Source organism: Amblyomma americanum, chromosome 6 (assembly GCF_052857255.1).
Source record: "Amblyomma americanum isolate KBUSLIRL-KWMA chromosome 6, ASM5285725v1, whole genome shotgun sequence".
In the NCBI taxonomy this organism is placed as follows: domain Eukaryota; kingdom Metazoa; phylum Arthropoda; class Arachnida; order Ixodida; family Ixodidae; genus Amblyomma; species Amblyomma americanum.
This window is the reverse complement of record NC_135502.1, coordinates 86,972,443-86,985,761: the sequence shown is the minus strand read 5'-3', so window position 1 is coordinate 86,985,761 and position 13,319 is coordinate 86,972,443. Positions and strand designations below refer to the sequence as shown.

The window sequence follows — 13,319 nt, the reverse complement described above, 5'->3', positions numbered from 1 at the left end:
GTGAGCCTGAGCAGGTTCCGCTCCTTCAACCCCATTCCTTTGGTAGCTATTCTTCTAATTAACCGTGCTATTTTATCTGTATACTGTTCTAGTTTATTGTGCTAGCGTTCTTGCCTTTGGAATTGATGAAGAAACCAAGGATTCCGATTTCCTCAACTCTGGGAACCTTGCGGCCCTCAAGTATGATGTTGATGTCTGGCTTAGGTCCGTATATTCCTTTGGCGTACACTAGAACCTCTGATTTTTGAGGAGAGCAGGCCAGCCCTCTCTCTTTGGCTTATTTAACAATGATGTCCGCAGCCTGTTGTAGCTTATCTCTGGCTTCGAACGTACCAGGTTCGCTGATCCAAAGATTTATATCATCGGCGTACAAGCTGAATTTGAGGTTGCTAATTCTGTTGAGCAGAGCTCTTACATCTGATGCCTCTGACGTCATGTCCAATCGCCGAAAGCCACGTCTGGCAGCGCCATCCGCAGGCAAAATTGTAATAATAATAATTCGTTTTTAAGGAAATGGCGCAGTATCTGTTTGATATATCGTTGGACACCTGAACCGCGCCGTAAGGGAAGGAATAAAGGAGGGAGTGATAGAAGAGAGAGGTGCCGTAGTGGAGGGCTCCGGAATAATTTCCACCACCTGGGGATCTTAAACATGCACTGACATCGCACAGCACACGGGCGCCATAGCGTTTTGCCTCCATAAAAACGCAGCCGCCGCGGTCGGGTTCGAACACGAGAACTCCGGATCAGTAGTCGAGCGCCCTAACCACTGAGCCACCGCGGCGGGTGAACAATTTAAATTAATAATAATAATAATTGGTTTTTGGGGAAAGGAAATGGCGCAGTATCTGTCTCATATATCGTTGGACACCTGAACCGCGCCGTAAGGGAAGGGAGTGAAAGAGGATAGGAAGGAGGTGTCGTAGTGGAGGGCTCCGGAATAATTTCGACCACCTGGGGATCTTTAACGTGCCCTGACATCGCACAGTACACGGCGCCTTAGCGTTTTTCCTCCATAAAAACGCAGCCGCCGCGGTCGGGTTCGAACCCGGGAACTCCGGATCAGTAGTCGAGCGCCCTAACCACTGAGCCACCGCGGCAGGTAACAATTTAAATTGAAAATTGGTTTTTGTGGAAAGGAAATGGCGCAGTAACTGTCTTTCATAACTCGGTGGACACCGGAACCGCGCCATAAGGGAATGGATAAAGGAGGGACTAAGAAAAGAAAGGAAGAGGTGCCGTAGTCGAGGGTTCCAGGAGAATTTCGACCACCTGGGGATCATTAACGTGCGCTGACATCGCACAGCCATGGGCGCCTTAACGTTTCGTCTCCATCGAAACGCGGCCGCCGCAGTCGGGTTCAAACCCGGGTACTCCTGCTCAGTGTAGCCGCGCTTAAACAGCTGAGCCACCGCGGCGGGTGGCAGAATTTAGAAACTGATAAAACATAAATGCTAACCGTTCTACAGCGGTCGTCCAATACGATGAGCTGAGCAGCGTCCGCATGTATTTTTCGAGCGGCGCGTTTCTCCAACGAACGTTCCTCATGAACGCGTTAACCGCTTGTAATTGAACGAATCCCGAGCACTCCTGCGCGAGACCGCGAGATCCGAGCCACAGCTCCAAGTGTAAACGGGGTTAAGGTGGAACCGCATGGCGCGATTGACGCGCGGATGGTGGGACGCGCGCATTTTGACGCGTGCCCAGTATGATCCGTCACGAAATCGCGCCGCCGCGTGCTCCTACTCGGAGTAGAAAAAAAGCCTCACGCGGCGCGTCCGCCAATCAGAGTTCAGGTAAGTCACGTGGCATTTATGTTTGTGGTTTTGCCACCAGATGGCCTTGCTCTCTGCGCATCTCGACGGAACCTCTTTGGTGCATTTTTTTTTCCTCGGCTGAACTTGCGCGTGCGTCAAAGAAAACACGTGCTACCGTGATTTCGTTCGCGAATCGTGTTCACCTGAAATGGACAAAGCAACCTTCAACTAGGCCCTAATAACTAAAGTGGAGAAGCGTCGCGTCCTGTGGGACGTACGCGACCGCAACTACAAAAATAACATGAAACGTGGCCAGGCTTGGCGAGCTATATAGCAGATGCCCTCAGCGTAGACGGTATGCACCAAATCCGATTCTGTGCACACGTGATGTCGCTGCCCTGCTTGTTTTATGTACATTCGCCTCGACAAGCGTGTGAACTTGGCATGTTTACCCGCCGTTTTCGTATTTATCTCGCTGGCAGAGAGCATGCAGCCGCGACGCGAAAGCGCCGCTCCCTTTTTTCGTGCGGGTGCTCGCGCGTCGCGTTTTTCGCTCGCGGAAAACGCGCCATCCGGTTCCAGCTTTATACAATTTTAAACACTGGTTTGGCTGTTGACAGCAAACTACCAATATCCAACTTACCTAATAGTTTATTTTTCGCGTTTTGTGATGTCCACTAACACTGGTATTATTGTGCCACTGCCATCTTTACGTTTAAGAACACCCATTTTTAGAAACTAGTGGTGGGCTGCCCTGAAATGCCAGTGAGACATTCACTATATTTGAATAATCCCAGAGGAATGCAACACGTTCACTGGGCTCGACAGGGCAGCATGACCGTAAAAAATCGTCCAATTGTTTCACAGACTTAACACATTGAAAGCCCATTACTTTCGAAGGCATTTTGGTTCGGAGCCGGATGAGTCACCTTCAGAGTACAGCCAACATACAGCTGAGCAGGCACTAAAAGCCAAAGTAAAGAACTATTTGAGCCTAGAACTGAATCACTCTTCCACTGTGCTGCAAGGTACAATAATGTGCCAGTATAACGTTTGTCTTACTTCAAGTTAGTATTAAATGCAATGGGGTGAGATAAACAACAAAACTTGTTTACAAATCAACTTCTGCATTTAACTGGAGTAAGCAAAATGCCACTAAGGCACCCTCAGTGCTATTTACAACATTAAAAAACAAGCATGAATGTAAACAAAAGAGCCATTTATTGAGAAGACAATGTAAGCACAGCAGCTTGGGTGTGGTACTGGACCATTTATTACTTTTTTACAGCCATGCACCAGGCCTTAGTGCTGCTTTTTCCTGAATGAGCACCCTGCAATAAAGAGAAAAGACTGGAATGTAAATGCTGCACACTAGGAGGACAACCACTGCGTCCCGTTTTCAGCACGTGAAAATAATCAGATTCAATGTGGTTTACACACACACAAAATTTGTTGACAGGATCATTTCCGGAGTCAAATCCCTTGAAGTTTAGATCAGATATGGTAAGAGGCTCCCTTACAATGCTGCAGTGCAACTCTTGAGATCAAAATGCTTGTAGCATGAGAATCTTGCCTAACACTTATGTGCTTTGGTTGAACGATTCATAGAAAGAGTGCAAAGATGAGCACGGAATGAAGAAAACAATGAAAACGGACAACCAGATGTGTGCTGCCACTCAACTGTTGATCTTACTGCAGTGTATTGGTTCAACAACATTCGCCACACTATATTGACAGGCTTCCACTAAGGCTGCCAAACAAACATACCCTTCCCAAGTACTATCAAATAATGGCTCAGATACCTTAGAGGCACACACTTTCCAGAAATATGCACAGTATGCACAGAGTTACATACTGTCAGATCAATTTTATCAAGCGACTGCATTTGAGATGGTGGCTGCATATGCCTGTCCTACTAACCTTTTCCCATATCAAGCATATCATTCTTGGCATTTGTTTTCGATAAATGCTTTCATATAATCCCCAGTGCAAAAAGCAGAAAATAAATGGAATTGAAAAGAAAATGTGGCAAAAATATATGCGACAACCCGAGGGCACAAATGAAGTGATACATAATTCTTACATGTGCACACAAAACAATAACCTACCGTAAAAACTCGCGTATAACACGAACCCGAATATAATATGAGGTGAAGTTTCAGAGATGCGAAATGGAAAACAAAAGTTTTACCCACGCATAATACGAGTGACAAAAGCTCAAAGACATTTATTCAAATCGCATCCCGCACTTCACTTTAATCACTTTCATCTTCAGCAGCGCTTTCTTCGGTCCTTGCTTTGTACGACAAATCATCCCAAATGTACTCATCCTCCGTGCCATCGAGGCCATTCGAGATGCCGCACTTCTTAAAAGAACGACGCACAAGACCTTCTGGGATGGCCGCCCACGATCCATTTGCACAGCGTGGCTGGTGAAGACCGCTTCTGCCACCCGGTTGGCATCACTGCAGGCTCACCTGAGTGCATCCAATCTGCGTAGGACCGCTTGACTGCGTCCTTGAAGGGTTTGTTTACACAAACATCAAAAGGCTGTAGTTGTGTGATGTCATCCCACTCGGAATCACGAGTTCAGTGCTGCAGTTGCATAGCAGCCTCTTCACAGAGTCGGCCAAATGGCAATGAAACACATCCAGCACAAGGATGGACGGCAGAGACAACAGTGCAGCAGGTCGCCTACACCACACTAACTTTACCCAGTCCAAGACTAGGTCATCATTCATCCACCCCTTCTCATGACATCTCACGATGACATTTTTCGGCAGCTCCTCAAATTTCGGCAATGTTTTCCTCTTGAAGACAACATAAGGGGGGAGCTTGCGGCCATCTGCCGTGCACGGTAACATGACTGTAACTTGCGTCTTCTCGTTGCCTGTGTACCGGACGCTAATTTGTTTAGACCCCTTCTCGTGCATGGTGAGGGGCGATGGAATGTCCAGATAAACCGGCGTCTGATCGGCATTGCTTATTTGGCCCAACAGAAAGTTCTTTGACTTGTGCGAAGAAATAACATGGCGCCGAGAACTCACAAGCAGCTCTTCGACCGCTTCAGGCAGCTTCTGTGAAATCGAGGTCCGGCGGCGTAGTGAAAAGCCAGCACGGCACATGTAGCAACGGATCCAGTGCTTGCTAGCATTGAAGACAGAGTGCGGTATCCCTTTTTCTTTTGTAAGCTCTCTAGCTTTAGCCTGCATAATCTCCCCGCTCACAGCTAAATGTGCAGCTCGCTGTTGCCGTACAAACTCCATCAGGTCAAGTTCAATTTGTGGGAATGCACCATTTCTTCGGGCCGCAAAAGCTTCGACGCGTTCCGCTGTACACGAAAAGGGCTTCTTTCTGTCGTTGCCATCCAGAAATGCTTCCCTCGGTGACACCAAACTGCCTCCCGGCCACACTGTTGCCTATGTTCTAGACAGCTAAAATCACTTTTCGCTTGAAAGCAGCAGAGTGCCGTTTTCGGGGCCCTGACATCTTGCTCTCACACCAAAAAATCCACTTCACGAAGCGTGGCTTACATGCGAGCACATGCGTTGTCAACAGGCACACCGCAGACCACAACCCCCGGCACACCCAACGCATCAACAACAAAGAAACGACATCATGATGTCATTTGTCGAGAGTAACGCAGCCAAGCTGTAGCCAAGCACCAATAGCAAAGCCAAGCCGTAGCCACGCTGCAATAACTTAACCAAAACTTCAAAAATTTTGTTCGAATCCAAAAATAGTATGAGGCGGAAATTTAGGACGCTAATTATGGGGGAAAAACTTCATATTTTTGCGGTATTTTAAGATAAATGCTAACCATGCACTGCTCTATTTCGCCTGCTAGCCCTTGTAAGAATAATATGTCAAAAGGTTCAGAACGCTTCAGCAGTAAACACCTGAGCACTGCCACTTTGACAGCACAGTACAAGCTCAAATTGCCAGGCATGTTTCAGCCCAGCCAACTTTTCTCAGACCGCTAGTGTCACAATAAAAAAAAAAGACCCCCAGTCTTCCAAGCTTGGGAATTTGAAGGAATTCCTTGATTTCTATTCCAAAAAAAAAAAAAACTGCTAAAACCCACAATTTCCCTAGAACTGCCAAAAAACAAGGGCCTTACACACAAGCTACACCAAAGAGCAAGGCAACCAAAGCAAGCTCAGAAACTCACTACTATAGCAAAGCATAAATTTTTATGAAGATAGTGCTTAGGGAGGCTTACTCGCAACTTATGGTTTTCCAAATCACGTGTAAAGAGGCACACATTCATAACAGAAACTTTTCTGAAATCTACTGCGTGAAAACGACGCTTATGGCCTTTTCTATTCATAACCTGCCTAATGTCTACCTAAAGTGTTAATAATAGCATACAGAAGAGAGATGTACAGGTGCTGGCAATTACGCCAATGAAAATGATGCCACTCGAATGAAAAGTGCTAATTTATAATCTCTGAAAAAGAAAAATCTAAGCATTTCCAGAACATCTTTAACTGATCTTCAAATCATCTAACATAAATACCTACAAAAAAAATGACACTACAAAACTAAGGCGCCCAAGGTGCCCCTGGACAAAAAATATTAAACCTTCAACAGCAATGCCACTAATGAACTGATTTGGACAACTGTAGAGTCTGAAAATCTGCAGAGCCATGCAGCACAGAGAAATGAAATTGGAAGCACCAAAACATCAAATATGATACAATTCGAGGCATGCTAATTACCAACAGGATTATTCTTGCAGCATAAGATCAATATGCCCACGATGAAACTGATGGCTTCAATGGAGATTCTTGGATCAAGTCTTCACAGTATCGCCAGTGGGCAGGCAGGCTAATACCACCTATATTTTTGCTTATAAAATCTCAATTCCAAGCTGTCCCTTGAGTATCACTTCTGCCTATCTCAAGTTCGACTGCTAGGAAACTGAACAACCTGCTAGCCAAGGCTGCAATACACCCTGCCTTTTACCAACTCAAGTCAAACATCAACATCAAAGAAGCAAAAGTTGCACGCATGGGCGTGTTATGGAGGGCTCCAGATTAATTTCGACCCCCCAGGGTTCTCCAATGTGCAGACATCGGATTGCACAGCATACAGGCATTTAATTCAATTCACCTCTACCAGCTGCTAGACAGCACTAAAGAAATACCACTGTGGCTGCGTGAATGAGACGGTGTGCCGACCTCATTTTCATAACCTTTCAACATCTGTCATTAAACTTGGGCAAGGCCAAAAGTGGGTTGTAATGCCCTCCAACATTTGCCTTACCCTCATTTCTATATTCAGTGTCACTAATGACTGTAAAACTACAAAAGATGCGAATTAAGTTAATATTTCATTACTGCCACAACACCAGCATCCTGTCATATGGAGCCATGAGCAAGGATGCACAGTCTGTGAGAAGTCAGGAGCCAACTGCAACCATGCCTGGAGCACTGCTGACCAGCAGCACCTTCCAGTGCCCAGGCAGCACTGGGTGAGGGAACACATTTCCTATCGAGAGACCACACTACCAGCAAGAACACTAAAAGAGAGGGACATGCTTCTTCACCCAAACAGCCTCAGGACCAGCAAGCACCACTGCGCAGCAGGCATGGTCGCAAGTACGCTTTGAACTTCTGACAAAGATTGTATACACCTCAACAGCAGTGAATAGGATACTCTGGGCTGTGTACTCTTTCTTTCCGATGTCCTTAATCAGTGTGGTGTTTCATACATATCCCTATAGAGAGCAAACTACAACCTGCAAAAATTTGTGGGACACAGTCTCGCCAACGCCTCTCTTCACTACATTTTTATACTACCGCATACTGCCGATTATAAGTCTACCTTTTTTTTTCTTCAAAAAATGACCTTCCGAAACTTTGGCTGTCGACTTATATTAAGAGTTGACCTACACGCGGAGTAGTAAATTATACTTATATGCAGGGCCATAAGTAGTTTTGGGCGCTCGGCTATTGAGCCGAAGTACCCGTCGAACCTGACCGCGGCGCCCGTTTTGATGGAGGCGAAACGCAAAAGGCATATGTGTGCTGTGTGATGCCAGCGTTAAAGATCCCCAAGTGGTCGAAATTATTGCGGAGCCCTCCACTAAAGCACCGCTTTCTTCCTTTTTTTTCACTCCCTCCATCCCTTCCCTTATGGCACCCTTCCGGTATCCACCCAGACATGCGAGACAATTACTGTGTCATATCACGTGCGTTCAAGCATAATTCAGTAATAATTGTCGGACATGATATGAAAGCAAGCTGCTTAAAAAACGAATTTATCTAAAGATCTGCCCAAAATTTGTTTTCATACAACAGAAACGCTTTGTAGACAAACCGCAATCCCAAACCACATGACTAGTCACATGCTCTCAGAAGTGTCTTTGCGCATTTTTTTTCATCCCTTGACGACATTTCTGTGTTTCACTTCATTGGAGCCGAACACCGTACGCCGGATCGTCGGTGGTGAGCGTGATTTGTGTGCCCGACAGACCCTCAACATGCTGCCGCAAGCCTGGCAACAATACAGCCCGGCTTTAAGCGGCAAGTGATCCTCTGCGCACAATCGGAAAACAACATTGCAGCAGTGCGTATGCTTGATGTGTCTGAAAAGTGCATGACAGATTGGAGGAAGCAAAGAAGTAAGATATTTGCATGCGCAGCTACACGCCGTTCCTTTCGTGTACCGAAGTTGGGATGATACCCTGCCGTTGAAGGTGTGGTTTGAGCCTGGGTTCACGACCAAAGAAGCAAAAGCCCGAGTTTACAACAGTGACATTGAAGCAAAGGCACGTGTTGTCATGGAGGTGATGTGCATCCCACACACAGACTTCAAAGTGTCCAAGAAATGTTCAAAATATTTTATGAGACTGAACGGCTGGAGCCTAAGGAGACACAGGACCGTATGCCAGAAGTTGCCCGAAGCATAGAGAGAGAAAAAGAGCGCACTTTTGAGCTACATGAATGACCCGAGAGCAAAACATTCCTTTCTGCTCGGTGAAATCGACAACGCCGACCAGACTCCGGCCTGGTTCGACATGCCTAGTAGAACAGTGTCCGCAAAAGGGGAGCGCCAGGTTCGCCTGCTGACCACTGGAAACACAAAAAACCGCTTTACGGTGATGTGCTGTACGGCCGATGAGCCCAAGTTGCCACCCTTTCTCCAGTTCAAGAAAAGAAACGAGCCTGGTGAAAGAAAAGTTTCCGCCCAAGGTTATCGTGCGGGTGAACGAAAAGGTTTTTTTAACGATGAAACTGTCCTTGAGCGGTTTTGTCTAGTAAGGTGCAGGCGTCCAGGTGCATTGCTGAAGCCCCGAAGCATGCTCATCATGGACTCTCCAAGGCTACGTCACCAAGTGAGTGAAGAAGGCAGCAGGCTGGATGCGACTTGGTCATTATTCCGGGCGGATTGACAACTATCCTTCAGCCAATGGACGTGGCGCTGAACAAGCTATTCAAAGACCGCATCGGCATATTCTACAATGAATGGCTCCAGTAGGAAAACCCGAAGACACCAAGTGGGAGGCTGAAGTGTGCTTCTCTGAGCCAAGTGGCACAGTGGGTGAACGATGCTTGGTATGGACTGCCAACCAACATGGTCTGTAGGGGATTTCCCATGTGCGGCATATCATCACCGCTTCTGACGGCCAGCAGCAGCAGTGACTCAAGTGACCGCGACTCCATCCTTCTCGCGACGACGTATCATAAGAGGAGTTTCGTGTGTGAATAAACATCCTTGAATAACACGGTATTCTGAAGAACTTATTGGTGAGCTATGGCCGCATTGCGATTGAGTGTCGACCTATATTCGGGGTCAAACTTTATTTGCTAAGATGATTTCGGGAGTTGTCAAAACGCCCCATACCACTGTCATGTGGGCAGTTTCAATTCCCACCGAGTCAATGGACATCGAACTCAATTGAGATCGGCCAGTTTCACATAGCTATTTTCAATGACCGGTCAACTCTACAGAAATCGACTCAGTGGAAGTTCCAAATGGCCATTAGAATCTCAACGGCCACTGAGAAGAGCCTCGCACTCGCCATACGCTGAAAAAAGACAAATTCGAAACAAACACCTTTTTGATTTAATGACAAAACTTTGAACTACATTAACCAGCTCAAACTAATTTTTACTCGCTAAACAAAATGGCCGCTACGCAGAACGCCCAGTGGTCAGATGTAAGCAAACTGACGCTGTTATTGCGCGGCGTCAGTGTTCCGCTTCATTTCACCTGTTTGCGCCTATTAGCCTACTTTGCGACAACTGAGACCAACAACTGCCCCACAAATGCTGCAACGATAGTACCCATGAACATGACAAAGACAGGCACTGATCAGTAGCAGCTTCAGCAGCGAAAAGTAAACTCTTCTCAAACAATGAGTGCACCGCTGCCGATCTTCCCGCCATCATCGCCGTCTCTAGATTGCACCGAACTGTAAAGTATTTGAATAGCTTCTTCCAAGCCAAATTTAAATTAAAAATCACATTTCAACATTCGCTTATTTTATACTGCTTAACTTCTTATTTTTAGCCAATGTTGCTACCGCTAGCACCACCTGTTGGATCGCATGCTCGCCATTGCTCAATGGTCATTGAAATTAGCTACGCGGCAGCGGTGCATCTGCATAGCGCTAAAAAATTGCCATAGAGATTGCCCGTGTTAAGGGGAGGTAGCACACTGCTAGGTGGAACACTGAGAAGCATTGGGTTCATCTGGTACAGCTAGTGCTTGCATGCTGGTGATGTATTACGAAATCCTGGGGCAATGCAGTTAAATGAAAATGCTTTCACAAATTTTGTATTGTACTGTTGTGTGTGAAGAGGGCTGGGAGTTGCATTATGGTCAATCCTCGTATCCCTAAATGACATCACAGGGCATACAGTATGCCGCAGTGCCATCCTAATGTTATTTTATATACAGCAAAAAAACATGAGCACAGAAGGCACTGGCTGTTAACAGTAAGGCAGATGCAAGGAAATACTTGAGTTTTAAGTGCACATAAATAAATCCACAACAGGTTGGACTAAGTCAAGGCATGGACTCACAGCCGTAGAAACCGTGCGTAGCTGGAAAACTTAATGGGCATAAATTTATCCCTTGCACTATCAAAGACTTGATGCACTGACCCGATTACAACTGTCTAGAGTGGCTGACCAGCCGCTCTGAACTGCACGTGCAACACCTGTCAGTAGTTGCTGGGTTAGAGATCTGTTGGCAAAGAGCACTAAGGGTGTGGATGCGGCTCATGTTCCTGGCAGAATGAGCTACCAGACTGCATGATTTACAGGTTGCAAGCGGCAACGATAAATTACTGGACGAGCAATGCCACTGATACTGGGTAATGCCTCACTGCAACTACACTGCTTTGCAGTGCGCAACAGGCACATGCAATGAGAGGTTGTTGTGAAACCTAGCACAGCACTGAACAGTTATCCAGGCAACTACAAAGACCAATTTTGCAGACACGCACTGCATGCTTCAGTAAAAACTTGCCACCCTCATTTTGACCGACCATGAATGCATGTCGCAACGCTCTTGGCCAACCAATCGCAAACCCAGCCACAACCGACAAATGTCACACGCACAGTTTGCAGATGCTGGTCAGCCCCTGTGGACAAGAGTGATAGTCTGTACTCAACAATGCAGCGATGTCCAAATAAACAAAGCTATGTTGGTAGAAGCACATAAACAACTGATGCCCATTTCTTATTCGTGCTGTGAATGGTCTGCACTTTTTCACAACAGGCGTCAATCTCATAGATGAGCTATGCAAAGGAGAGCTGCAGCAAAAGTAATCTTCACTAAAATAGGTGCTGGAAATCACTACAAACTTCCCAAGATCGCTTTCAAACATTCAGCAGCAGTGGCACCCGTTTTAACATCAGCCAAGATTGAGCATTCACGCTGTGGATCTCTCAATGCAACTAAACACAGATGTGCAACAGGAAGACTCCATGATATATCAGTGGACACTCCAGTCTTTATGTATTTTCAATTTCAACAGGGGCTGAATGACAATCTAATCTATGTCAGTTAAACCATTAACTAAGTTTCCCCCGCCTAAAAAATGCAGCTTTAACAATACATTAAACTCTCCAATACTTCAGAGTCAAGGCCCAGTGCCCTTTACACAGCCATCAAGAAAACATTTACAGTTCCACAACGCTTCTGGAAGCAGTATGAATTCATCTCCTAGAAGTTCACACTGAAGAAAGCTCGTTTGGCTTGATACAACATATACCTGCATTACATTCTCTATCAGCAGAAGAGAAAAATTTCACACATTTATCACGCCTTTGAAGTCAAGTTCACATACGCACATACAATACAGTTAATATACTAACTCTTCAAAAAAACAACACTTACCTTCAGTTAGTCTAGCCCGACCTCCCGTTGGCTGGCAAAGCACTGTGGAGCATCCAACACAGAGCACTACTGTCTGGGCGTGACTGAACACTGTAGTAATTTTGTAGCAACCTGCAGGCAGTGCAAAGTAAATAGTTCAGAAGAGCGCCAAAACACGTAAATGCGATTTAGCGGCGGCACGCCAAAGCATAAATTCATTTCATTCAAATCTTGTAGCTACTGCAACTAGCAGCTCCTAGTCGCGCTCGGGACCTTCCCACGAGGCTGCCGAAATCTCCAGAGGACAATTGACTGAATACCTGATACCGTTCGGACAACGAATTAGGTGCAGATCATCAACATCAAACCAGATCGGATCAGCAGAGCGCGCTTGACGTAGTACTCCGTGAACGATTTACTCCGTTTTTCCTGCTCAAATAGCCGATTTCGAGCTATTGACAATGTTCTCGATACTTTCAGCGAAACCGCGCGATCACAAGTGCGAGCAACGCAAGCGATCCGGTATTTCATTTCCGGCGACGTGCCACTGAAGGCACCACGTCGTTACGGCAGCATGACAAAAGTGGCCTTGCCGAGACTGCACTCACCTGGGCACTTGACATCCATGAAGAACGACTTTGGTTGCTGGACCAACCTCTTTAGCTTGCACTTCCTGCGCTCTTCCTCTGGCGAGGGATTCAGCAAGTCCTTGGCGAGCTGCAAAGAAGGAATGCAGAAAGAAAACATACGCATGAGCACCCACCATCGGCACGACACTCCAGCTGCGCAACTGCACGCATCTCAACTCTGACGACAAGCACGTGCTTCCAGCATTCTCTACGAGAACGAAAATGCTGACGGGATGCGGCATCTTCCGCATGCAGAGTATTTAGTTCGATCAAACAGCTTGCGGCGAGAAGCGCCATGGCCGGTGCATGCACGGGCAAGACCGCGCCGGACTTAGGCTTAAGATCCGCAACGTGACCACAAAGACTGCGTAAAAATCTCAGTTTTCCGCACAACACTCGTGGCACAAGTAGCTCGAGCGGCACTTGCTTTACTAGATGACCGTAATGCCGACTCGAGGAATAATGAACCGACTTGCAAACAAATCATTAACTTGACACGACACTCACAGGCATGATTGCCGACTCGAATACGCACGGCGAAAGGATAGGAAACGGGGCGAATTATTTACGCGAAGGGGCGCGATCGCATAGCGATGCA

The 13,319-nt window shown here is 46.5% G+C and overlaps 1 protein-coding gene across 1 annotated transcript; it reads right to left on the bottom strand.

Moving 5' to 3' along the window:
• Positions 1-2,955: 2,955 nt before the first annotated feature.
• On the bottom strand, positions 2,956-13,318 carry RpS27 (ribosomal protein S27). Its single transcript, XM_077627525.1, has 4 exons — positions 13,229-13,318; positions 12,701-12,809; positions 12,114-12,224; positions 2,956-3,088 (listed from the first exon to the last, which is right to left on the bottom strand). Exons 1-4 carry the CDS (start codon positions 13,232-13,234, stop codon positions 3,060-3,062), a joined length of 255 nt encoding a protein of 84 aa, XP_077483651.1. The 5' UTR covers positions 13,235-13,318; the 3' UTR covers positions 2,956-3,059.
• Position 13,319: the final 1 nt, after the last annotated feature.

Coding starts and splice junctions, on each gene's coding strand:
- RpS27 (XM_077627525.1), bottom strand. Junction 12,225..12,700: donor CATGGATGTCAAGTGCCCAG/GTGAGTGCAGTC, acceptor CACTGCCTGCAG/GTTGCTACAAAATTACTACA. Junction 3,089..12,113: donor TCGGGCTAGACTAACTGAAG/GTAAGTGTTGTT, acceptor TCTTTATTGCAG/GGTGCTCATTCAGGAAAAAG.